A 27,686-nucleotide genomic window follows, 5' to 3' on the forward strand; every position below is an offset into this window, starting at 1 on the left:
CTCCTGGTGATTAAGCTGAGCTGCTGAGAACAGCTTGATACCATATCAACAATTAGTTTAACAACTAAGGTGGAAAGTCCAAAGAAGTAGCCAAAATGGGAAGACAAAGAAACAGACCCCCAAATGAAAGAATAAGAGAATTCTCCAGAAGAATAACTAGATGAAATGGAAGCAATTTATCAGATAGAGACTTTAGAGCAATTATTATAAGGATACTCAACAGCATGAAAAAAGACATAGAAACCACAAAAAAGTATCAGTAAGAAATAAAGAATGCAGTATTTGAACTAAATGATACACAGGGAGAAATAAACAGTGGGTTAGATGAAGCAGAGGATTGAATGAGTGGAAAACAAGGTAGAAGAAAACACCCAGGCAGAGTAGCAAAAAGAAGAAAACAGTTTTAAAAAATGAGGAGAGCTTAAAAAACATTTTAGACAACATGAGGTGTAATGACATCCACTTCATGGCAATACCAGAAGGAGACGAGAGTGAGCAAGGGATTGAAAATCCATTTGAAGAAATAGTGACTGAAAACTTCCCTGACCTGGTGAAGGGACCAGACACATAAGTCCAGGAAGTGCAGAGAGTCCCAAACAAATTGGACACAAAGAGTATTTGCCTTACATACAATAGACCAATATGAAAACAAGTCACTATAAAAATGACTTATTCTCTTTTGGAAAATATGGACAAAGGACATGGGTATGTAAAGCCCAAAGATAAAATATAAGCGACCAATAAGTAATAAAATAAATATATAATATTGCTCTTTGCTTATATGGAGAACAGCAAAAACAATGGTAGTTCCAAGTGAGCAAGGATGTAGAAAAATGTACTTACGTACTTTTAATAGAAATATAAATTGATAAAACATCCCTAAAGAAAAATTTAATTTGTATCTATTTGACTCAAAACATATTTTCTTATCATAAATGTATACAATGACCTCTCTTAAAGCAGTAATCATGGATATGGTGATATTGCAATGCTAATATTGTTTATAATAATATAATAACACACTAAAAGTTCAACATTGCAGGAATGACCAAGTAAGTTATAACACAATTACATTATGAAACATTATTTTGTTATTTTGTTGTAGAATTTTTATTGTCTTTAAGGTGACAGAAAAAACGTTGATGATATATGACAGAAACACGGAAGAGGAGAGGAGTGGGTAGAAAACAAAATTAATATGCTGGAATATGCTGACAACACCTTTGATGTAAAATAATTCAGTATGGTACAATATGAGGCTGAAGTCCTAATCTAAAGAGAAGAGTAAGAGAAAGGAGGAGAATGAAAGGACTGCTGCCCTCTCTAAGCTGATTGGGTGATTGTCTTGCTAACTCCAAAGGTGAAACTCAACCCACATTTTTTACAAAGCATTATGGAAGCCTCTCAACTCTCTCAGAGACTCTGCATTCCACAAGTGATATAATTGGTCATTCTATGGAACATTTCTTGATTTGTATGCAAAGCAGAGAAATTGTGTTTCATTCACCTACAGTTACTTTCTCAAAAAACAGTAAAACATGTTAGGAAAAAGAATGGATCTAATTGATCTATGTTGTACCTAATAGATCAAGATTTTAACCTTGGCTCTGCCATTTACTTACTGTGTGACTTTCTGTAAGTTACTTAACTCAATTCTCTGTTTCCTTATTTGTAAATGGCAGAATACAGCAGTTATTATTTCAGAGAATGGCTCTGAAGATTAACTGATGATATTATTCCATGCAGTATCTGGTATCTGTAATTTTTGGATTTGTTAACATCCCTCTCGAAGATAAAGAAAAAAACAGAAAAGAAAAGGCCCTCTGAACTAAGTGCCGATATTGTTCTCCTTAAAGAAACTAAGACAAAATCCACCTTGTTTCAATCAGTTTTTACCCAAAGAGTAAGCCTCTTTACAAAGAACAAGTTGTCTCACAAATAACCTGTGATGTCAGCCTTACCAACCATACCCTATTGTACCAACATGTTTTGTACTTCCTTGCCCTTGACCCTGTCTGCCACCTCCTTCCATGATGCCCTCTGGAACTATTGCCCTGTGACCAATATTACTTTGTAGTCTCCACTTCTGAGTGGTCACTCCACCCTCTTTCCTCAAAGGAAACCTGGATCACCCCGATGGCTCACTTCCTTTGTTTTCAAACGGACGTTTCTATTTTGTTTTTAAATATTTGCATCCCTTTCATACCTCAAGGCCAGAGAAGTAGTGTTCTCCTGGTTTCTATTGTCACGTCTAGACCATTATTTCTCCACCCTCTTGTAAAAAGCAAGCAAACCAACAAAATTTTCTCTCAGTCCCTGAGGTTTAAAGTATTTGACAGTATTGTCATTTACTAATCTCCCACTTACTCCTTCTGAATTACTGAAGATAACACAGCAACTATTGTGTATTATAAATCCTGCCATAATTCCAGGTGACTTCATAACAACATAAATGTCTGTTCAACACTCTGACCTCTGAATTTTTTACCTCCTTTTATTACCAGGCATACCCCTTCACCGCCACACATTACCATGATTACAAACCTTGGATTTTAGCATCACTCATAACTTCTCTCATTCCAAAATTGCTCATTCAAGTATACCACTCCCTGACCACAATCACTCATCTCCACATCATCCAGTCCTTTGACCCTTCTTCTCTATCCCAACCATGAATTACATCAGAATCACACTCGTGTTCATATCCCAAACTTCCCTGTATTTAGAGATTTTCCTTTTACCTTCCGTAAAATTTCAGTCCTGCATGAAATCAACATCTTCCTTAATATCTGCATGCCAGCAGTCTAGTCTAACTGTTCTGGACCCCCCAGATGCAGGGGGTCCAGACCCAATGCTTGTGTTCCCCCAAATTCATACATGGAGCCTTTTCCCCCTACGGTGATGGTATTTGGATATGAAAACCTTTGCGAGATAATTAGGGTTAGATGACATCATGGAGGTAGTCCCTAATGATAGAATTAATGACCTTCTAAGTAAGAGATACCAGCAAGCTTGTTCTCTCTCTCCGTCTCCCTACCATGTCCTCTGTACACAAAAGAAGAGGTCATGTGAGCACACAGGAAGATAGTGGCCACCTAGCAGCCAGAAAGGGAGTACTCAGCAGATTTCAAATCAGCTGGTGCCTTGATCTTGGACTTCCCAGCCTCTAGAACGATGAAAAATTAAATCTCTGTTGTTAAAGCCATTCGGACTATGTTTCTTTCTTTTTTCTTTTTCTATGGCAGTCTGAGCTAAGACACTAACAACGTTGAAGAAAGACACACAATAGAGTGAATGTGTCTTGTAAATTCATCATTACCAATCTTAAATGGGTTCTCAAACATTGAGCAGGAGTCCCAACTTTTATTAATCAATGCATTCTGCTATTCACTATAAGAAGAACTATTTAAAACTTTCAGCCAGTGACATTGTCTTTTATTTTCCAGATAAAGCAGAAGCTATCAGATGGGAACCTCCTGTCTTTCTAACAACAAAGAAAATCAAAACTACTTACATCTGAACCCATACTCCCACCATTCTCTCATTACATTTGAGAATTGGTACCTTTAACCAAAGGTACCCATTTGTGCCTTGAATCCCATTGCTTTTCTACATTCTCACTTCTGATGATTTTCTCTCTCTCTCTCATCTTTTACTAACCTTTCCCTCCGAGTGGGTTCATTCCACCAGTTTTAAAAACTTATCAACCGCTTCCTTTCGCCGCTGCGGCAGCAGCCATGAGTAGGCTCAGGCTTCAGAAGAGGCTTGCCCTCCAGCATCCTCCGCTGTGGCAAGAAGAAGGTCTGGTTGGACCCCAATGAGACCAATGAAATCGCCAATGCCAACTCCCGTCAGCAGATTCGGAAGCTGATCAAAGATGGGCTGATCATCCGGAAGCCTGTGACTGTCCACTCCCGGGCTCGATGCCAGAAAAACACCTTGGCCCACAGGAAGGGCAGGCATATGGGCATAGGTAAGCGGAAGGGTACTGCCAATGCTCAAATGCCTGAATCCTACACCGGCTGCTCAGGAGATACCGTGAATCGAAGAAGATCAACTGCCACGTGTACCACAGCCTGTACCTGAAAGTGAAGGGGAATGTGTTTAAAAACAAGCGGAGTCTCATGGAACACATCCACAAGTGGAAGGTGGACAAGGCTCGCAAGAAGCTCCTGGCTGACCAGGCTGAGGCCAGCAGGTCTAAGACCAAGGAAGCTCGCAAGCGCCGGGAAGAGAGACTCCAGGCCAAGAAGGAGGAAATGATCAAAACTCTGTTCAAGGAGGAAGAGAGCAAGAAATAGAGCTCCCCCTCTCTTACCTGTACATAGTGGCCTTGGCAATTACATGGATCAGCCATTGAATAAAGTAGCCTCATCTGAAAACAAACAAACAAACACTTATCAACCTTTCTATATGGCTGCTGGGTTTGGGCATACTTAGAAACCCCACGTTTTCTGAGATTAAAATAAGCGATGGTTTGGTAATATCTCTGGTTTATAGCATTTTAGGTTTGAGGACATTTTATATGTTATGGTTGTAATTTTGTCTTTTCTGATGAGGAGAAACAGGAGGTTGGGAAAATGGTAAATGAATATGGTTTTCCCATTCAGTTCTACAGAATTCTTATAAACTGGGCATCTATAGTTTTCATCATTTTTACTGTGAGCCATTTTTACATCTCTGAATAAGTTTCGTGCATATGCTTGGTTAAATAAGATGAAGAATTGCAATAGGTTCCAAAAGAAGTTCAATAAGTAGTGTGAAAACTCATGTGGTTCTATAGCAGTATTATACTTTGTACTGGATATAATTGATTACTTATCCCCAGAATCGTAATCTAAAGAAAGAATGTGACCCAGGCCATATTCCTCGGGATTATTAAGAAATAAGCTTTATCACATAAGGCCCCCATGTGGCAGTTTAATGACAAGCTGTACCTACAAAACAAAGGGCACATTTTAAGGTGAAATCTTGTTTAACAACTACCAGTGTCAACTGAGTCCCTCTAAAAGTAGATTTGAAAAATAACATTATTACTTTATATCTAAATGAAACTTACTTAGTCTTCAGTCAAAAATGTAAATTCGTAGTACCTGTAGCATGAATATGTACTTGAGGCCAGAAACCTAATTTTGAGAATAATGACACTCACTTGTTTGTATCTGACATGATCATTCAGTTTTGTCTTCTTGGTATGTGTTTCAGATTTGCGTGTTCTTTCCCTCCCCCAGGACAAAGCCTGGGTGCCTAGGAATTTTCTTGATAATTCTTGGCTTTCTACTCTTCTCCCTATGCAGTTTTAATCTGTTAAAAGAACAACAGTTTCCATGTGAGAAGTATTTATCATTGCCACTGTAAGTCTTTTGCTCAGACTGCCTGCACAGCCAGTGCATCTGTTTCCTGATGGCTACATCTAAATTCACATGTTTGGGGTAGCAAGAACAGGCAAATTAAGTTGGAACTCCTAGAAGGGTGATCCTTCTTACTAGTCTCTATGTTTGGGAATAAGTTCACTGACCTAGAAGACACTCCTGCTTTAATTGTGAAAGATAAAATTTAAAGTCTGTCTAAATTACTTTTTATAATTTTAATGTGTGAATTTGTATTGTAGTAAATTAGTTAACACATTTTTTCTTCCACAAACTTTTATTCTATTGTGATTTAACTTAATAGCTGAAAAAGCCCCGTCTTTGCTCTGATGATTTTAAATAGAGATTAAAAAATTTTACAACCTCGGGAATTAATAATCTACAATGTTAATATATAAAATTCTGTATTTAAAAGCATTCAACATAGAATCTCTAACTACCTGCTGTAGTACTTTGCCTAACAAACATGAAGCATGGAGATGGATACACTAAACTACATTCTTTGACAGAAACTGCAAAACCGAACGTGGAAGTTCTCTGGATTTTGGAGCCAACAAAACCAAAACCTCAGTAAAATAATGCCAAAAGTGATTTCAAGTTAAATTTAATAAGGATTCATTGCGGACCTGTTCTATGCGCAGCTCCGTGTTAGGTAGGCCCCACAGGGATAATAATAAAAAAGGATTTCACTCTGAAATCTGGGCACACTGATGCAAAGTGAGGTGAACAGGCCGATTTAGGTGGGTGCCAGAGAACGCGGGGTCCAAAGGTAGGACCTCCTCGCTAGTAAGGCCGGGGGTATGGAGAAGCTCTGGAAAAGTGGGCACTAGGTTCTGAACACGCATGATGAGAATAGCACTTCCAGCCTCTCTTAGGGGGCCGCTGGCAGAAGGCCAAATTGCTCTTAGGCTTACCTCCCCCGCAAGCGCCCAACCCTGGGATGGGCGCCCAACTCGCGGAGAGATGACCGTACACTCTCCCGCGCTGGTTCTTACACGGGCAGTCAGTCCAGGCTTCAGGCAGTGCGGGAGAATAGGGTAGGAGTGACATAGCCTGGAGGTTCAAGAATTCTAGCCCCAGACTCCCCGAGAGGGATATTCTACGGCAATTTCGCTACTTGGGCTATTTGTCACTATTTACCGGTCCAAGGAAAGCATTTAGACAGAACCCTACTCCCTTCCTGGGAGTCAGGCCCTGGGGCCGGAACGAGAGACGGCGCTGCTGCATTCCTGGCGCAGAAGCTAGGGATGGCACAGAATGTGGGAGTCGGTTTCCAGGACAACGATCAGCCGTTTAAAGCCGTAGATCCCAGCCGTTAAATCTAGGCTCCAGGTAAGAGTCAGAAATCAGCTCGGGTCGCTTCGGGGCCCCAAGTCCCACAATCCCCGCGCGAGCAGCCGCGCAGTTACTCTGCTTTAGTGCTGTCAGCACCAAGGAGGTGGTGAGCACCAGCCCGGCTTCTTGACAGCTGCCCACGCGCCAGGGTGGAGCTCTAGCACGTTGCTTTAAAGCTGGGAGCGACAGGCCCCGCCCCCTGAGTTCCACTATTGGCTCCAGGTGGATTGGCTTTGGCCTGATAGGTGCAGGGGGGCGGGGCTGCGCGCGCAAGGCCAGCGGTCTCAGTGCAGCCGCCCCGGCTAGGGTGCTCTAGGCAGCATAGTGCGGTTGGTTGGGCTTACCGGGTAGGCGGGCACGTGAGCGCGCCGGCAGCCCTGGTCCCGCGGGAATAGCGGAACGCTAGATGCGGAGCAGCACGCACAGCCCGGCGCGCGCGGGCGAGGGGGTGGTACGTGCGTGTGTGCGCGTGAGTGTGGTGAGAGAGAGGGAGGGAGGGTGTGTGTGTGTGTGTGTGTGTGTGTGTGTAGAGCTCGGTGCGAAGCGTGAATTGTCAGTTCCCTGTGCGAGTACCCCGCTGTCTTGCACCCCTCCTCCGTCCTCGCCACTCCACGGTCGCGTACCGAGTGAGAGCCCGGGAAGCAGGGGTGGGGAGAGCGGACGGGGTCGCAGGGAACAAAAGGGGCGCAGGGGGGTCAGCCTGCCATGGCCTCTCGGAACCTGGGGGGCAGGAGCGGGAGCCGCGGCGGGGGTGGTGGCGGCAGCGGCGGCAAGAAGAGCCTGAGCGCCCGCAATGCTGCGGTGGAGAGGAGGAACCTGATAACGGTGTGCAGGTACGGCGGGGCGGTCGCTCGGGGTGAAGAAAGAGGGCTGCGGGCGCTGGAGGATGAGGGCTTCCGGCGAGCGCGCGAGACCCCGGCGTTCCCGAGACACCCGGCTGTAGCCCCGCGCCCTAGCCTCTGTCACACCGGGCGTGTCCGCGGGCCCAAGAGCCCCCGGAGGGGCCGGGGTGTGGGTACAGCCGAGGCCCCGAGTTTCTGGCAGTCCCAGAGCTGTGAGCAGCCCAGGTTACGGCTTGGGGCGGGGCTGGGGAAGGATTTGTTTTGAATGTACATTCTGGAGCCGGAGTTAAATAGGTGGGCAGGGTGGAAGGGTTCTTTTATTTAGTGCATGTTTAGCTGGCAGCCAGCTTTAGGTAAAGTAGTCATTACTGTGATTATTTACTGTGTTGCCTCAAAACCAGACTGCGTTATGTTCTTGGCATATTTACATGTATATTCAGACATTCATGCCACAGATATGGAGTGCCTACTACATGCCACCCGTGTGTATGTTTGTGTGTACGTGTTTCCTCTCCACTTTAAATTGCAATGCTAGTGCTGTTTCTGCAGTTGTTATCAAGAGTGAGACTGTGAAGGATGCCTAGTCTGTGTTTCATTGGGTTATAACCAGGTCTGCCTTTTCTTAACGGTTTTCTAATTACAAATGAAGTATTCCTTTACAAAATATAGAATCATAAAAGGAATAACTACTGTCTATGAAAGGAATTACTGCCTATAAAAGGAATAATTACTGTCCATAACTTTAAAAATATGCTAATATATTTTCTTTTAAAAAATATTTTATTTATTTTTAGAAAGAGGGGAAGAGAGGGAGAGAAACATCAATGTGTGGTTGCCTCTCTTCTGCCCCACGCTGGAGATCTGGCCCTCAATCCAGGCATGTACCCTAACTGGGAATTGAACCGGCAAGCCTTTGGTTCACAGTCCAGCACTCAGTCCACTGAGCCACACCAGCCAGGGCCGATATATTTTCTTTAAGTCTTATTCCTGAGTATTAAAAAAATTGAAGTCCTAAGCATCTATTTCTTAGGAATTCTTTGAACAATTAAGTTGTTTTATATTTACTGTACTTTATTCAATCAAACCCCTCATTATCAGCCATCAATAATCCTCTAAGAATCAGAGAATGATGAAACCTTTTCCTCCTTTGCAAAAAAATTATATCTGTATTGCTTTTCCTTGTGTAAAAATGAGTTCTGCATCTTAAGCAGAATACAGATAATGGTACTAGGATGTATATTCAATAACTCTGAGTGACTTTTTGTTGAACTTGGACAATTACAGATGTTCGCCTTTCTAGCAGAGAGACGTGCCTCACTGACTGTTGTGGCACTTGGGTTGTAAACAGAAAAATTGTATGAAATCTGCTCAGTTTACCATTTGAACTATCCAGGATGCAGCCTTTTAAGGAAATTGACTGTATTAATTTTTAGCCTAGGAAAATATTTTTAAGTTAGGTAAATAGAACAGTTTTCTTACATTTATTTTACAGATATTAAAAATAATTAGTTTTTTTAAGTAAGATGGTCTCAGGCAGGCTCCAACATGTAAAGTGCTTCTTGGGATAATGTATTTCTTCATCAGAGTTAAACTTCACAGGGTAGCAAACTTGTCTGCTTTTTGCTGAGTCTTTTTTTTTTTAATTCTTCCTACTGTAGCATCAGACACTCGTTAAATAGTTATTGAATGAATAAATTCAGTGGTTGGTACTATTCCTTTTGCTTCTCCATTTTTGTCATGACTAATGTTAGGTCATTTAATGTTCATTTGCTCTCTCTTCAAAGGCAGTTGGAGAAGAAAAGGGCTTGTATATCAACCTTATTTATATTACACTTTAAGTTATGTGTAAGAAATTTCAGTCACTTCGCAACAGTTTGTGTGGACAGCTTTCTGGGCTAGCTGTGTTATTATTTGCATAATTCTTTTCTACCGTGAAATGAATATAAGTGCTGACTTTAGTTACACATAATTTTAGTATTTTATCTAAAACAAATTTCAATTTCTGGCTTAGATTTCAACTTGTGTGTTTATTTATGTGGATAATATTACTATACTGTTCTTTATGGCCAACCAGTTGATGGTGCACATAAATTATCATCCATGTGTAGTAATGGGATCTATTTGAAAGGCTTGGTCTAAAAGGTTTTTCCTTTTTGGAAAAAAGTCACTGTGGGCCATTTGGCTGTTTTAAGTAGCCCCACCTCAAATTCAGCAAAATGACCTAATCAGAATTTTTTTTTGTTTCTGTTGCTTTTCTCTCCCTTTTAGAGTTACTGAACCCTGAGTATTTCATCCATCTCTCTTTTAATGAGTTCATTTTTAAAATTTTACATGTCAAATCAGAAGGCTTGATACTTTTTTTTTTACTTTTTAAAGTTTTTCTTTTTAAAAAAAAGATTTTATTTATTTATTTTTACAGAGAGGGGAAGTGAGGGAGAAAGAAAGGGAGAGAAACATTGATCATTACCTCTCACATACCCCCCCAACTGGGGTCCTGGCTCGCCATCCATGCATGTGCTCTGACTGAGAATTGAACAAGTGACCTTTTGGTTTGCACACTGGTGCTCAATCTAACTGAGCCACATCAGCCAGAACGAGGGTTTGAAATTGAAATTGGCAAGTTGGTTTAGTGGAAATATAATTGAGTTCTAAGTTAACTTTTCTTTAAATAATTGTATGTCCTTTAACAAGCCATGAAACCTTCTCATTTTCCAGTTTTTCATCTGTAAAATAACCTTGGACTAGATCATTGCTAACCTTCAACAATGACCCTAAAACTGATAATAAATAGTCTTCAAGCAGAATGTGTTCATATTTGGTTTTGAATTTCTCTAAATATGAGCAGGGTAATGGTAGACATGTGTTTAATGGTAGATAGATAAAGCATTGCATTTTTGTCTGTAAATAAAAAACATTTCACATTGTAATTTTATAATGATGGTCTAGAAAAACTGAACAGTTTACAAAAATAAAACATCCCCCCACATGCTATCATTCTAGTGTATCTATTAATGCATACACTGTAATGCTTTTCCTTACTCCTTAAACAATTTAGGCATATTCTCACTTTAGGTTTTACATTTTATTATATAATCACACAGTTCTTTAGGTTTAAAAACATCTTACACAAGAACAATATTGCTAGAACTCACTTTCCTTTTCTACCAAGGACAGAAGACTGTGTTTCCTGTCCTGGGGCTGGAGCTGAAACACTGTCTCTGTATAGCAGACATGACTAGAACAGAACTGTCTAGCTGACAAGAGGCCTCACTCCATGCTTCTTAGCCCCAGGGCCTCCTCACAGAGCTGTTCTACAGCTGTGCACTTCTCACAGGCCTGTGGTATCACAGTTGAGCTGTTTGCATTGAAGAAAGTTTGCTTCTTCACTGCACCCCAAACTGGGGATTCCTGTTGGTGTCGAATTGGTTCCAATAACTATTGGTTGACAGTTCTGATAGTATTTTGGTTCTGATAGTATCTTTAGGGTTCTGTCTGTATAGTATCCTGTCATCTGCATATAATGAGTTTTACTTTGTTGTCAATTTGGATTCCTTTTATCCTTTTTCTTGTCTGATTGCTGTGGCTAGTGAAGGTCACATTCTTGGAACCACCTGAGCAGTGGCTGCAGCTTGGCACCCCCAGGCACTGCTGGGGATACCATGGGCAGGAGAACCTCAAAGGCAGGAACAAGAGCCAGGCATGGTCTGGTGGTACAGCCACAACAGGCAGGTGGGCCCTGGGGTGGGGGGCACAAACTGTGGATTGGCATGAAGGCAGTGGGTCCTGCTGTCCAAAGGCCCAGCCTCTACCATACCCCATCAAGTGAGCTATACCTGGAATATTTCATGAATATTTCGTTTTGGGGCATGGAAATGTAAATAGTATGTGTTTTTTCACCTTAAATTCCACTTGTTCATTGCTGGTATATAGGATAGTGAAGAAAAAAAAAGAACAATATTGCTATACTTTAAACTTTGGAATTAGGTTGTTTGGTTAGATAGGATACTCAGGAATTGGATGGAATTGAATTTAGTTGAATTTTGGTTCATTGTGATCCTCTATGTAATTAATGAGGTTTTTTCAGCAAAAATTTATATATTATAGACAAAAACACTTGGGTGATACTTATCTCACAAATAAATATAGTTTTATCATATTTTTCAGATTGTAGTGGAGAGAAAATAGGTTATTTGAGGCCTCTAATTATTCCACGCTCAATTCTAAAATATTCATAGACTGACTTTGGTTCTGTATACCAAGTAGTATTTCCCCTGCATGTTCTCTACCATTCAGAACTTTGAAAAAATTAAATTTTTAAGTCTCTTCAGGCATTTTAAAAAACCTCCATTCTTGATCCATAGAAAATCAGGTATTATTAATTTTTTTCTGTCATTTTTAAGCTTCAGAGGTTATTGAATAGCTTACATACTCTGGGTTTTTTTAGTTCTTTTGACAAAGAATTAAAATCAAAATTCTCTTTCTGTGGCTTAACATTGTTTTATGAGGAAAGTATTAAAATGTTTATGCTTAAATATGTGTGCATAAACATATTTAAAAATAAAATTTGTTAAGCTCTTTAATTAATACTTTAAGAGAAACTCCTGACATAAAGTCATAATTTTCTGTCTTGTGGCTAGAGGACTAATGAGCAATTTAAGGAGATAGTGTTATGAGCTAAGCAGAGTGGACACAAATGATGATTTTAAAAATAAAACAATTGTTCTTAGTTTTCTAGTGGTCAAGTTTATATTTTATAGTTGGAATGTTATTTTAAATAACAGTAACACCTCATTTTCCCAGCATAGCCAGAGATTGAGGTGGTCATATTTTTCATGTAGCTAATGTTTGGGTTAAGACTTAAAATTCTCCCATCAACTATAGAATTTTACTTGGCAGTTACTGTGGAGTGCAGTCTTCTGTATAACTGAAACTTCCAGTTTAGGTTTTCAAATATAAACTACAGTAAACAATAATATTTTAAACATTCTGGTTGAATTTCTTTGAGAAAAGGATTACGTACTTCCTTACCCTCTTTAAGAAGACTGGGTAGGGTAATATCCTTGTTGATAACCTTACTTTGGATCTGTTTCTGTGAATATGTCTTGTGCAGTGGCTGCCCTTGGACGGAGACTCTTGAGGTACAGAGAGCTTTTTGCTACATGATCCCCCAAAATTGTGTTTGGAATTCATCTGCTTTTGCATTTGAGTTTCTTCCTATTAAGTTAGCTGTTACTTCTTACAACTCTTCCTATATCTAACAGCTCTTTTCATTGTGCTTCCCATCCCGACTTGCTCATTTTCATTGGTTGTAAACTAGGGAAGCATATGAGTAAATTTATCATGTGTTAAAAAGAAAAAGGCACGCAGAGGCCTGAGTTAAGCATGCGAGCTTTAGCACTCTGAACTTCATAACGTCCTGGTTGCTGAATAATGAGAAGAAAAGTCTGTCCCTGTGCTTGAGGTTGGTGGGTGAAATGCAGATATGTGAAATGTTACTGAATATTATTGGTGATATAATCTTCTAAATAACTTTAAATTCAGTGACTCATTTGCTTTAGTGCACCTCATAAGATTTCATACCTTTGCTACAGTAACTTACATTTTTGGATAAAACTCTGTGATGCTCAATGTAATAGATAGAACTTTGGGTTGGTACTTTAATCAACATTCATTATGTTGCTTTGGAGCAGGTTCAATATGTCTAAGGATCCTTAAGAGTTCTAATAATAGGTGTTCATCTTTTCATCTACAGATCCTAGGTAGGTTTCTCAGCATTCACAGGAGGTCATTATCTATTCCTCTAAATTGGGGAAGAGATAAGCTGGGTTCATATTCAACTGACAACAGAGAATAGCTGTCCTCCACACACTTTCTATAATTAGAACTCCCACCTAATAGATAAATGTCAGAAGCTGAGTTGAGAGATATGATATTCAAGGAGGAATGTGTGGAACTTATCCACTCTTGTATTTGGTCTTATATGCTTATAAAATACATGTCTGGGTCAGTCCAAACCATCAGAGTATGTAGACTGGGTATGTAGACTGCATTGCTTCACCTCTCCTGTCCCCAGTGCTTTTGCCAACTGTGCATTGGTCAGATTCCATCTACCTAAACTGACGGTTATCAGAAGAAGCAATCACAGAGTGTCTTTTTGAAGTTGTTGTCAAGAGCATTGCTTATTACATCAAAAAGTGTCTTCTATTGTGAAATACATCTTATTATGAGAAATACATCTCATTTTAAAGTCAATAATTATTTCAGCAACTGCTTTATTTATATTTACTGGGCCCAAATGAATGTATAAATGACAACTTCTTTTTTTATCATGTAGCTGTTAGAAATTTAGTTTTATATTTGTAGCCATCCTCTATAACATATATAGATAATCATAGTAATATATTTTGCCTATTCCTAGCTACATTTTGCTCCCATTTTCACATAAATTATTTACTGACTTGTAAATGTTAATCAAATTTAACATTTGATTTTGAAATTAAAAAATTTCTTCTAGTATTTACAATTATAAAACCAAATATAGTCTCAAAATTAATATTAACAATACAATTTAATTTTAATTATAATTAAAATTTATAATTTAAATTATAAACCAAGAGACATCTGTGTGTAACATGAAAATACACTTATTTAACTTATATAATACATAGAGAACATGCTTTTTGGAGGAAAAATAGTAGATTGAATTTCTATGACTAAAAATGAAAATTCTAATTAAAATAATTTTTATTTAAATTATTTATTTAATAGTTCAGGCTAACATTACCAGAATTCAAACCCAAATACATCTGGTTTTAAAACCTATACTTTTCCTCTTATACTGTGCTGTCTTGAGTGTTCATGACAGGTCACCTGGATCTAGTTTGTGTGTTTGTATGTGTGTGAACATGCACGTGTGCATGTGCGTGTGTTTGTATTTGAGCCACAGAACCAGAAACAGAGAACCTTTATTTTCTTAGCATTTCCAGTGTTAATAAACCATGGTCACTATATAATAATATGCTTCTTTAAAAAATCAACTTACTTGCAGGCACTTGAAATTTCTGCCTTTTTCTGTGCTAGATGTTAAGTGCGATGATGATGTTCTAGAAAGAAAGGGAATGTATACTAATAGGAATACTATGAAAAGCTATACACCACCAAAATTGATAACTTAGAAGAAATGGCCAAGTTCTTAGAGATTATATACATAAGCTAAATCATGAAGAACTGGAAAATTCAAACAGAAATAGTCATCAGATCCTCCCAAATAGTAAAAGTCCAGGACCAGAGGGCTTTCCTAGTGAATAGTACCTGACATTCAAAGAAGATTTAATACTTACTCTTCTCAAATTCTTCCAAAAAAATTGAAGAAGAGTAATATTTCCTAACTCATTTTATGAGGCCAACATTATCCTAATACCAAAACCCGACAGACAAGGTTACATACATAAAGAAAATTACAGATCAATATGCAAAAATCCTAAACAAAATAATAGCAAATTGAATACAACAATATATTAAAAAGATAGTATATTACTGTTAAGTGGGGTTCATTACAGGGCCACAAACATGGTTCAACATATGAAAACTGACAAATGTGATACACCATGTTCACAAAACAAAGGATAAAAATCATATATCAATAGTTGCAGCAAAACTGTTTGACAAGATACAACATTCATTTATGATTAAAACACTCAATAGAATAGGTGTGGAAGGAAAGTATGTCAACACAGTAAAGGTCATATACAACAAACACTCAGCTAGTATCATTCTCAATGATGAAAAACTAAGAGCTTTTCCTTTAAGATCAGGGACAAGATAAGGATACCCATTTTCAACACTATTATTGAACATAGTTCTGGAAGTCCTAGCCAAAACAATCAGGTGAAGAGAAAAAAATAAAAGGCATCCAGATTGGGAATGAAGAAGTAAAATTTTCACTTTTTGGAGATGACATGATTCTTTATATAGAAAACCTAAAGACTCTACCAAAAAGCTATTAGAAACAACAAATAAATATAGTAAAGTTGCAGAATACAAAATCAATGTACCAAAATCCATTGCATTCCTATATACATGTGAATTTCCACTTTTAGTTTTCAATTAAAAGTATAAAAATTTAACAAAGTAATAATTTTATTTTTGATCTCCTTTTTTGTTTTTGAATTTATAGTTACAATTATGTTATAAATTTTGGTAACCATCTCATTTTCTTGGTATGTTGCCAAAGGGGCAAAGGTAGTTCATGCTTTCTTAGGTTTGAAGGTTTTAATCATAAGCATTCCTCCTTATTTCTAAACTAAACAAAATTTCCTTTGGATATTGAAGGTGGGAGAGAATTTTTTAAGACAGAGGCATTTTAAAAACTGCTCTTAAGGCTTCTGGTCAAGATGGCAGAGTAGGTAAATGTGGTACTTGCATACTCCCACAATCATATCAAATTTACAATTAAACTATGGAACAAACAGGATACAAAACTGCTTGAAATCTAACTAAACATACATCTTATAACTAAGGATATAAAGAAGAGGCCATATCCAGATTGGTAGGATGGGCAGAAACTTGGAAGGGGCTGCTCCTACACCGATGTTTGGTGGTTAAAAATTGGGAGGGATATTTACACCGAAGAGGTCTCCCCAAGGATTGAGGGGTCCCAGACCCACGTCAGGTCCCAAGCACAGGGTTTTAATCCAGGAAGTGAAGTCCTTATAGTTTCTGGCTCTGAAAACCAGCAGGAATTGTGACTGAGTGAGATAGAGCACTTCTGTGTTCTGGACAGCTCTGCCTGGTTCTAGGAATTGTAATTCGACTCCCTGTGGCTAAGGGCTAGCAATGACCTCTGGAATGCTAGCCACAGGAGACAAAGCTTGTCTCTGGTAGCAAACGCTGCCTCAGTTTCTTCTTCCTGCCCCCAAAGCTTGGTCAGAAGTCAGTGATGGGCAAGACCCCTCAGAGTAGGGGCAACTTAGGCCAGACACAAGCACTTGGGAGACCTTCATGGAAGGACTAGGGGGGCTTCAACAAAGAGGGAGCAATGAACTCTGCCCCCCCTCAGCTTTCACAAAGCCTGAGTCCCCATGTCCTCTGGGAGAAGTGCTTCCTGGCTCTAATCCCCTTAAGCCTGAATACCTGATGGGGAGGGGTACAGCTTTTTGCCTTGCTAGAGCATGTCCTGGGGAAAAAATCTGGCATCACAAAGACTTCCTGATAAACCTGTGAAATCTGCTCTGCTAAGAGTGCTTTCATTCATATGTTAAGGGTTCAAGCGGGAAACCTTAAAACTCTGTTTCTGATAGACTCTGACTCATACTAAGCCCTCAGATTTCTTTGAAATGTTATCTACTGTTTGATCCTTGTCGCCCTGTATTCCTGTGTATTACAACCCAATAAAAGGCCCTCGAGGAGGGGGCTCAATGCCTTTTTCCCCTGAGAAACTGGCCACTGCTCACGGCCTTTTTCCTCTGGGAAAGTGGCCACCTCTCCTCCCCAAGCAGATCACATCATGTCTCAGTCATGTTTACTCTCATCTGTGGCAGCTGGGGGGACTTGTGAGGAAAGTGGCCCCCACACTTCTGGAGTTGCAGTCATTTGCCTTAAAGAGCCCATGTACACACCTACTCAAACTCACTGGCTCTGAGCTCCAGCACTGGGGCAGCAGCTCCAAAGGCACTGGGACCATAGGAGGAGGAACTGAATTATCCAGCTTTGGGGTGGTGTTGGAGGGGCAAATTCCTTCCAGGCAGAAGTGCTGGCAGAGGCCATTGTTTTTTTGCTGAGCCCTCCGCCAACAGAGCCGCAGGTAGGTACCACATATGAATCTCTTAATACCATTTACCCCACCCTGGTGATTCCCTGAGGCCCTGCTCATCCCAACTTGTGAGTCCAGACCATTTCCAGTGGCTTTTTCATGTGACCGCCTGCCTTGGCTCATGCTACAGACTTTCCTCAAAGGTTAACAAACCAAAACAAGCAGCATCTGGCCTTAGCATGCCCTGTACCTCTGGCTAAGTGGCCCTAGACCTGGCATAGTGGCAGCCAGCATCAGTTTGCAGCTTGGCCTCTTCTAGGCACTCCAAGCCCAGCACAAGTAGCAGCTATTTGAAGATGGCTCTGTAATTCATACCAAGTGACCCTAGGTAGGACATAGGCAGTGGCTAACCTTGGCCTGTACCTCTCAAGAGACCCCAGAGCCAGTGCACCCAGTTGGCAGCTTTACACCATACCGGAGAACCACCCAACCACCTCCATGAGCAATACCCTCAAGGAGAGGACTCATCACACACCAGAGCCCAAGTTCTGCTCTGTGGGATCAGCCCTTATACAATAGCTCCTCTGCTGTAGTTGAGTCCAGTCCTTGCAGTCAATCATCCTTGAGGTCAATACCTCTCATCGATGTGCTGACAGCTATGAAGGCTCGACTGCAACAGGAAGGTTCGACAGGGTACACCTGTACCACCCAGCTTGTGTGACCAGAAGGCTCCCCACTGAGCCCTACAGGAACCTACTATATAAGACCACTCTACCAAGCCTGGGAGACATAACAGCTCTACTTAATACATAGAAATAAACACAGGGAAGCAGCCAAAATGAGAAGACAAAAAGACACATCCCAAGGGAAAGAGCAGAACAGAACTCCGGAAAAAGAGCTAAATAAAATAGAGAGCAACAATCTACCTAATGCAGAGTTCAAAATATTGGTTATTAGGATTCTCAATGAACTTTGGTAGAGGAGTAGATGAACTTACTGAGAACTTCAACAAAGAGGAAACAAAAATGAAGATATAAGACATAAACAGAACTAGTCAGAAATGAAGAATGGATTACAGGGAATCAACAGTAGAGTAAATGAAGCAAGGATCAAATAAGCAATTTAAAAAATAAGGAAGTATAGAACAGCCAGTAAGTACAGTAAACAGAAAAAAATTAGGATAGTTTAAGGGACCTTGGTGAAAACATTAATTGTGGTAACATTTGCATCTTGAGGGTGCTGGAATAAGAGAGAACATGCAGTTGAAAACCTATTTGAAAAAATAATGATGGGACACTTTCCTAACCTGGTGAAGGAAATAGACATTCAAGTTCAGAGAGTTCAGAGTCCCAAACAAGATGAACCCAAAGAAGCCCATACTAAGACACATCATAATTAAAATTTCAAAGGTTAAAGACAGAACATTCCTTAAAAGTTGCAGGAGGAAAGCAGTTAGTTACCTACTGGGTAGCTCCCATAAAACTGTTAGCTGATTTTTCAACAGAAACTTTGCAGGCTGGAAGGGAGTGGCATAAAATATTCAAAGTGACAAAAATGAAGGGACTGCAACCAAGATTATTCTACCTACCAAAGCTATCATTTAGAATCAAAGGACTGCAAAGAGCTCCTCACTCATGAAAAAAGCTAAAGGTGTTTATCATCATCAAACCTGTATTACAAAAAAAGTGTTAAAAGGTCTTCTTTAAGAAAAAGAAAAAAGATAAAAAATACAAATAATAAAATGTCAATAAAAGCATGTGTCAGCAATTACTTTAATGCAGATGGGTTAAGTGATCCATTCAAAAGACATAGGTAGCTGAATGGATAACAAAATAAGACCCTTACATACGCAATTTCCAAGAGACTTGCTTCAGACGAAAAGACATGCAGAGACTGAAAGTAAAGGGATGGAAAAAGATATTTCATGAAAATAGAAACAAACAAACAAAGCTGGGGTAGCAGTACTTAATACCAGACAAAATAGACTTTAAAACAAAGGCTATAACAAGACAAAGAAGGACCCAGCAATTCCACATCTGGGTATTTATACAAAAAACTCCAAAACACTAAATCAGAATTACATATGCATCCATGTGTTTATCAACCCATTATTAACAATAGCCAAGATATAGAAGCAACCTTAAGTGTACATCAGAAGATGAATGGATAAAGAAGAAGTGGTACACATATACAACGTAGTGTGACTCAGCCATAAAAAAATGAATTATTGCCATCTGCAACAGCATGGATAGGCCTAGATGATACTGTACTGATGATGTAAGTCAGACAGAGAAAGACAAATGCCCTATGATTTCACTTATATGTGGAATCTAAAAAACAAATGAACAGGCTGACCACAAACAGTCTCATAAACACAGAGAATATTTTGACAGTTGCCAGATGGGAGGGAGGTTTGGAGGATGGGTGAAAAAGTTGAGTTGATTAAGAAGTACAAGTTGGTAGTTACAGAATAGTCATGGGGATGTGAAGTACAGCATAGGGAATATAGTAAATAATAATAGCTATGTATGGTATCAGTTGGGTACTAGATTTATTGGGGTGATCATTTTATAATTTATATGAATCTCTAATCACTGGGTTGTATACCTCTAGCTAATACAATTTTGTATATGAACTGTGATTGAAAACTTAAAAATATTTAAAAATAAAAACCACTTAATTATAAGAACTTCTAATGTAATTTAAAAATTTTTCTAGTAAAACCTATTCACTTAATGTGGCTCTTTTAGACATTCATCAAATTGTCATTTTATTATTTGAAAATCAGTCCTTTTTAAGAAATAGATGACTAATATTGGCATTGTCATTATCAGGAAATAGCTTAGCATCTGTGTGATATTTTTTAGATGTTAAAATTTGTTTTACAGATTTGGTTTTTATAGCACATATTAGGTAGTTGCTATGTTATAGAGGAAAATATGCTCCTTATTCTGGCATTGTGGTACTAGTTACATGATTCTAGGGAAGTGCTGAGTGGGAAGGGAAGACTTGGCTAGCTAGAAGTAAAACACGGACTTAAGGATCTAATTGACCTTCTGAAATTTAGATTTGTGTTGGCAGGAGAAGAGAAGGGTATAACTGATGAAACAAAGCTGGGAAATACTTGTTTTCTTCATTATTAATTTTGATATATTATAAATTATTTAAACTGCTCTTTTACCCTTAAAATATCTTTACTTTTGGCCATGACTGGTGTGGCTCAGTGGGTTGGGCATCTTCCTGCAAACCAAAGGTTGCTAGTTTGATTCCCAGTCAGGCTACATGCCCGGATTGCAGGTCAGGTCCTCAGTTGAGGGTGTGTGAGATGTAACCCATGGCTGTCCCTTTCACATTGATGTTTCCCTTCCTCTCTCCCTCCCTTCCTCTCTCCCTATAAATAAATAAATAAATAAATAAATAAATAAATAAATAAATAAATAAATAAATAAATAAAATGTTTATACTTGGAAAGAACAGAAATTGTGTGTAATGACATGCTTTGTGATATTTGGACTTTGCTTTTATTTTAGTTTTTAGGGAGATGTTGAGTTAAAAGTAATTTAGTACTCTGAGACTCGCCATCTTTGTTTTTTCTCATGCAGATTGTCTTCTATAGGAGTATAAAGTACTGATAACATAATAAGAAGACTCCTATTTTTTGACTACTAATTGATATGTATATGGCTCTGGATGCTGCAAAAATATATGTTACATCCCATGGCTTCTTTTTCCCATTACGTTTTACAAAGTAGATTTGTTAGGTAATTTTGTATCGTTCCTGAACAATAGTAGTGCCTAAAAATTTATCAGGCTGTTACAGGTGGTTGAATTCTAACCTAGCTCTTTTGATGAAATAAGTACTTTGAAATTTTTTATTTTTTTAAATATAATTTTCAGTTTGTTTTACCTATGTGTGTTAATATCTTAGATGCTATAATTTTTTAAAGCAGGTTACTCCTATCTCGAATGTGATTGCAGAGTCAGCCTTCCTATTCCATTCTACCTGGCAAGCTGGGTGTGGAGATGAAGACTGGGGTTTTTGTTTATTTGTTTTAGGAACACTTCCCAATTTATACTCTTACCAAATAAGAACATTATACTTATTTATTCTTATTAAAAATTTACTTATTAAGTGTTACTTCCTGTATGTTCTTTTGTCTCTTTCACATAATAGCTTCCTTCATTGAATTCCAGTTGTTGTTGTAGATAGATTAATGTTTAACTGAATGGTATTATCTCAGCCTTTCTCAGTTAAGGTTATTCATCAGAACCAAAGAAGACTGAAAATTATTTGGGTAACTATTTTATTAAATTTTTTAAGGACATATAATTACTATAATTTTATTGGTATAAGATGAAAGTGATTTCATTACATACAAAGAATGCTTTAGGATAGTGGTTTTCAAAGTGGGCTCTTGGACCCAGATCTTTTCAGAGGTCTGAAAGGTCAAAATTATTTTTTAAAGCAATTCCAAGACAATTGATTGCTTTTTGGTTCCCATTCTTTACCAAGTATATGTTGGAGTTTTTCAGAGACTAAATGGTCTATAATATTGGAATAGACTGAGTGCAGAAGCAGATATGAGAATTTAAGTATCTTCTAATTACAATAAAGATATTTACAAAGATGTAAAACAGTGCCATTCTTGCAAATTTTCTGTTATTTCGGAAAATACAGGTTTTATTAAAATATATTACCTATGCTAATATGTAATCAGCTTATTTTGTTTGTAATGTCAGTCCTCACTTTGCACAGTTCAAATATGCATTAATTTCAGTTACAATTAACTAATACCAGCCTCACAATAATGTGATCCCAATTAGAGTACTATTGTATGTTAACTGTGAATAATTGTATAAAATAAAATTTTGCTGCTAGCTCTTTAGTCTGTGGCTCACTATGTAAATAACAAATATGGGTCATGATCAGTGACCAGCTACATCACTTCTTTTAAAGTCTGTCTAAGATTGGTCACTATGTACTTGTTATTAGTTCATGCATAGAAATCAAAGCCTGTACTGTGTTGTCTTCCTGTCTTTTGGTGATAAACCAACATGTTGGGTTTTATGGAAATGAATTATTGAGAGTGAATTGACCAATGGAGATGAAAATATGGCAAAAAGATGGAAAATGATAATGCTAGAAGTGAAATTTGAATCAGACACAGAGTTGTCAATGAAATAGTTGATTGTAGGAATGTTGACACTGCTTCTGTTCAAGAGACCTGAGATGCAACCAGAGGAACTTATTAAAGGGAAATGTCTGATGAAATGAGTACAGTGATTGTGATGAGAGGATGAAGATATCCCAGATGAAGGAATGGTGGCCAAGCACTTAACTTTATAGGTCCTCTCAGAAATTTTCACATCCTTGAAAGTGCAGTGGATAAACTGTTGGAAACTGATTTAAACTTAGAAGGGAATAGGAGAATAGGACAATTTACCATGGCATAGAAAATATGCTCATTCCATAGTTGATTATACAGTGAGAATAAGACAAGTGCTGTTCAGACTACATATATATATATATATATATATATATATATATATATATATATATAAAATTTTATTGATTATGCTATTACAGTTGTCCCATTTCTTCTCCTTTATTCCCTTCCACCCTGTACACCCCCTCCTACCCACCTTCCCCTCCTTTAGTTCATGTCCATGGGTCATACATATAAGTTCTTTGGCTTCCACATTTCCTATACTATTCTTACCCTCCCCCTGTCTATTTTCTACCTACCATCTATGTGACTTATTCTCTGTATCTTTTCTCCCTCCCCCTCCCACTACCCTGTTGATAACCCTCCATGTGATCTCCATTTCTGTGGTTCTGTTCCTGTTCTAGTTGTTTGCTTAGTTTGCTTTTGTTTTTGTTTTAGGTGTGGTTGTTAATAACTGTGAGTTTGCTGTCATTTTACTGTTCGTATTTTTATCTTCTTTTTCCTAGATAAGTTTCTTTAACATTTCATATAATAAGGGCTTGGCGAGGATGAACTCCTTTAACTTGGCTTTACCTGAGAAGCACTTTATCTGTCCTTCTGTTCTAAATGAAAGCTTTGCTGGATAGAGTCATGTTGGGTGTAGGTCCTTGCCTTTCATGACCTGGAATACTTCTTTCTAGCCTCCTTCTTGCCTGTAAGGTCTTTTTTGAGAAATCAGCTGATAGTCTTATGGGAACTCTTTTGTAGGTAACTGTCTCCTTTTCTCTTTCTGCGTCTAAGATTCTCTCCTTATTTTTAATCTTGGGTAACGTAATTATGATGTGCCTTGGTGTGTTCTTCTTTGGGTCCAATTTCTTTGGGAGACTCTGGGCTTTCTGGACTTCTTGGAAGTCTATTTTCTTTGCCAGATTGGGGAAGTTCTCCTTCATTATTTTTTTCAAATAAGTTTTCCACTTGTTGCTCTTATTCTTCTCCTTCTGGTACCCTTACGATTCAGATGTTGGAACGTTTAAAGATATCTTGGAAGTTCCTCAGCATCTCCTCATTTTTTTTTTTTTGAATTCTTGTTTCTTCATTCTGTTCTGGTTGAATGTTTCTTTCTGCCTTCTGGTCCACACTGTTGATTTGAGTCCCAGTTTCATTCCCATCACTATTGGTTCCCTATACATTTCCCTTTATTTCACTTAGTGTAGCCTTCATTTTTTCATCTAATTTGTGACCAAATTCAACCAATTCTCTGAGCATCCTGATTACCAGTGTTTCAAACTGTGCATCTCATAGGTTGGTTATCTTTGTCACTTAGTTTTTTTCTTCTAGAGCTTTGATCTCTTCTTTCATTTGGGCCATTTTTTTTTTGTCTTGATGCACCTGTTCTGTGGTGAGGGGAGGAGCCTTAGGTGTTCACCAGGGCGGGGCAACCCACGTGGCTGCATTGTGATGCTGTATATGGAGGAGGGGGTCTGAGAGGGAACAATGGCACTTGCTCCACTCTCTGCTGGATTTCAGTCACTTCCACTGCTTCCCCCAAGCAAATTGGGCCCTTCTGGTGCTGACTACTGGGTGGGTGGGCTTGTGTACATTCTAGGACTCTATGGGTATGAACTCCAATGAACTCTCCTATGCGGCTGGGAGTCTCTTCCACTGCCACCTCAATACCCGCAGGGGTTCAATCAGTATTTTGAGACTTTGTTTCCTCATGCTGGGGCCCTGGGTTGCGCGATCTGTTTCACTCTCCAGTTCCTCCTGGTTTATCCCCACACTAATGTGGGATGGCCTGCTCCACCAACTGCTGCCTTGCTGGCCATCCACAGCCTTGCCTGCCCTGCTCTGCTCTGCTCCTCAATTTGCTGCCTCACTGGGTCCACCAGCCACTGCCTTGCTGCAAGTCCTCTCTGTCCCTCCTGTTGGTCTGGATGAATGTGTCTTCTTTAACTCCTTGGTTGTTGGACTTCCATACAATTTAATTTTCTGTCAGTTCTGGTTGTTTTTTGTTTTTAAATTGTTGTTGTCCTTCTTTTGGTTGTGCGAGGTAGGTGTCTACCCACGCCTCCATCCATTTTTTTATATTTTATTTTGTATTTGTTTCAGGTGTACAGCATAGTGTTCATACAACTTGATAAATTTTTTACAAAGGAGAAACTTTTCAATGTTTCTAATGTTTTAAATTACAAGGGATTAAATAAATGTTTTGTTATTTTTCCATTTTTTCGTTGTAACTGGCAATGAGAGTGTTATTAAGGTTTTGACAAAAATTGGTCAAGGCCACAAAACTATTATAATTATTTCCACTAATTATTAAGAACACTCTCCATGCTTTCATCTTGCATAGTTATTTTTATGTTCTTGCCTTTCTGTGCAAATTGAGAACTGCCTAAATTTAAAGTTTTTCTCAGTTTATATCCCACTCAGCAATATCTCCACTGATATGTCCCCCTAGGGCAAGAGATATAAAGGAAAGAATAAACAAATAGGACTACATCAAATTGAAAAGCTTCTGCACAGCTAAAGAAATCATCAGCAAAATGAAAAGGGAACCAAACATGGGAAAGCATATTTTCTAGTAATAACTTGGACAAGGGTTTCATCTCCAAAATATATAAAGAACTCACACAACTCCACACCAGGAAGATAAACAATCCAATTTAAAAATGGGTAAAGGACTTGAACAGACACTTCTCCATGGAGGACATACAGAGGGCCAATAGTCATATGAAAGGATGCTCAACATCACTAGCCATCAAAGATGCAAATTAAAACCACAATTAGATATCACTCTGCACCAATCAGAATGGCTATAATGAATCAACAAACAACAAATGCCTGCAAGGATGTAAAGAAAAAGGAACCCTAATACTCTGTTGGTGGGAATGAAGACTGGTGCAGCCAGTGTGGAATTTTCTCAGAAAACTAAAAATGGAATTGCCTTTTGACTCAGCAATTCCACTGCTGGGAATATACCCTAAGAATCCCGAAACACCAATCCAAAAGAACCTATGCACCCCTATATTCTTAACAGAGTTATTTATAATAGCCAAGTGCTAATGAGTGGATAAAAAACTGTACATTTATACAATGGTATACTACACAACAGAAAGAAAGAAGAAGCTCTTACCCTTCATGACAGTGTGGTTGAAACTGGAGAGTATTACACTAAGTGAAATAAGATCTCACCTGTAAGTGGCAGATAATCAACATAACAAATGAGCAAAATATAACCAGACATGGAAATAAAGAAGAAGCTGACAGGGAGCAGAGGGGAGAGGGGTACAGGATAACAAGGGAAAGTAGGGATATGTACAAGGGACCCATGGACAAAGACAGTGGGGAGGGGATTGTCTTTGGGAGCGAGGGTTGGACAGGGCAGGGGAGAGAAATTGGTAGGGGAGTAGGAGCAGCTGTAACTGAACAACAATTAAAAAAGGTAAAACAATAAAATTTTTCTCAGTTTAATTTGTGATGTATGTAATTTCTAATAGATATGCATATAAATAAATCTCTAATATTTCCCTTTGTACTTGTCTCCTATATTTTATGTCTTGATTAAGTGACATCACCCGTAAACCTGAAACCTAAGAAACAGTTTATATTCCTTTGTCTCCCTCACAGTTTATATTATAATTATTTAACAACTCTTGTAGTTATTCTTTTCACTGTGCTCCCTTCATTGTTTTTACTTAGGCACTCATCTGTCACTCATTGTGGGGTATGACTGTAAAGGGATGGCCTGGGATGTCAGATGTCTGTATCTTGATTTTGACGGTGATTACACAAGTGTATATATGTTAAAAATCATAAACTTTTTTGTGTTGGCATGTAAGTGTTTCTTTCACTTTCTTTCAAAATAGGGCTTTCAAATAAATCAACAAGTACCAGTGGGTACAATGTTCAAGGCATTAATCTATGTGCTGAGGGAGCTATAAACATGCAGAAGATATGTGTTTACCCTGAAGGAATTTATATTTTAATATGATAAAATAACACAAATAGCAGCAGTAAGACAAATAGTATTGTCTCTAATGGGAAATACAAACAAAATTCTAGTGTGAGCTAGGAATATGTAGGAGGATAATCCTTCATTGAAGAGATGGCATTTAACTTGACTCTTGGAAAATGTGTTGACTTTTGGCAGACAGAAAGAAATAGGACAGTCTGATAAGAGGGAAGAATATAACATACTTTACAGACTTTTAAGTTTCCTATTTATAGCTCATAAAAACTTGGGACTTATACAATACTGATACCCAATTTTATTAAATTTTGTGCTCCCAAGCTCTTTAAAGCATTTTGGCCTGACACTCAAATTTCTTACGAGTAGTACTATGGCCTTTGAAATTTTTGAAATTAATAGTTTCGGTCATTTTTTTAATCTGGCACATTTATCACTGTGCATAATTGTTTTTGTCCTGCACTACAATTAGGCATAAATGGTAGGTCCTCTGAGTGACTGTAATTAGTAATTCTTATTTTGGCACAACCAGGTTTAGATTTTTTAATTTAAAATTTTTTTACATTGTTATTATTTATTTTATTATAGTTGTCCCAATTTTTCCCTTTTGCCCCCCTCCACCCAACTGATCCCTCTTGATCTCAGTCAATCCTCTCTCTGTTGTCTGTGTCCATGAGTCATTTATACATGTCCTTTGACTAGTCTCTTCCCCTTCTGTCCAGTATTACCCCTCTCTACACTCCTGTCATACAGTTATCAGTCTGTTCCATGTTTTCCTGCCTCTGGTTCTATTTTTCTCATTAGTTTATTTTGTTCATTAGATTCCAGTTTTAAGTAAGGCTGTATAATATTTGTCTCTCACTGCCTGGCTTATTTTACTTAGCATAATGGTTTCCAGTTCCATTCATGCTTTTGCAAAAGGTAGGGCTTCCTTCTTTCTTTTGCCTGCATAGTATTTCACTGTATAAATTTACCATAGTCTTTTGATCCACTCAT

At 38.5% G+C, this 27,686-nt stretch overlaps 1 protein-coding gene and 1 pseudogene across 5 annotated transcripts in view; both read left to right on the forward strand.

Moving 5' to 3' along the window:
• The first annotated feature begins 3,737 nt into the window (after nucleotides 1–3,737).
• LOC119037200 (60S ribosomal protein L19-like) lies at nucleotides 3,738–4,380 on the forward strand (annotated as a pseudogene).
• A 3,029-nt stretch (nucleotides 4,381–7,409) lies between these two features.
• Nucleotides 7,410–27,686, forward strand: part of RUNDC3B (RUN domain containing 3B) — a 141,502-nt gene continuing 121,225 nt past the window's right edge. For all 5 annotated transcript variants that reach the window (XM_037129273.2, XM_053672811.1, XM_037129274.2 and 2 more), the window contains exon 1: nucleotides 7,410–7,537. In XM_037129273.2, the coding sequence (XP_036985168.2) occupies nucleotides 7,410–7,537 (128 nt within the window). The remainder of the gene's footprint in view (nucleotides 7,538–27,686) is intronic.

This window comes from Artibeus jamaicensis, unplaced genomic scaffold (assembly GCF_021234435.1).
Source record: "Artibeus jamaicensis isolate MK-2021 breed Jamaican fruit bat unplaced genomic scaffold, CSHL_Jam_final contig_787, whole genome shotgun sequence".
Lineage (NCBI taxonomy): Eukaryota > Metazoa > Chordata > Mammalia > Chiroptera > Phyllostomidae > Artibeus > Artibeus jamaicensis.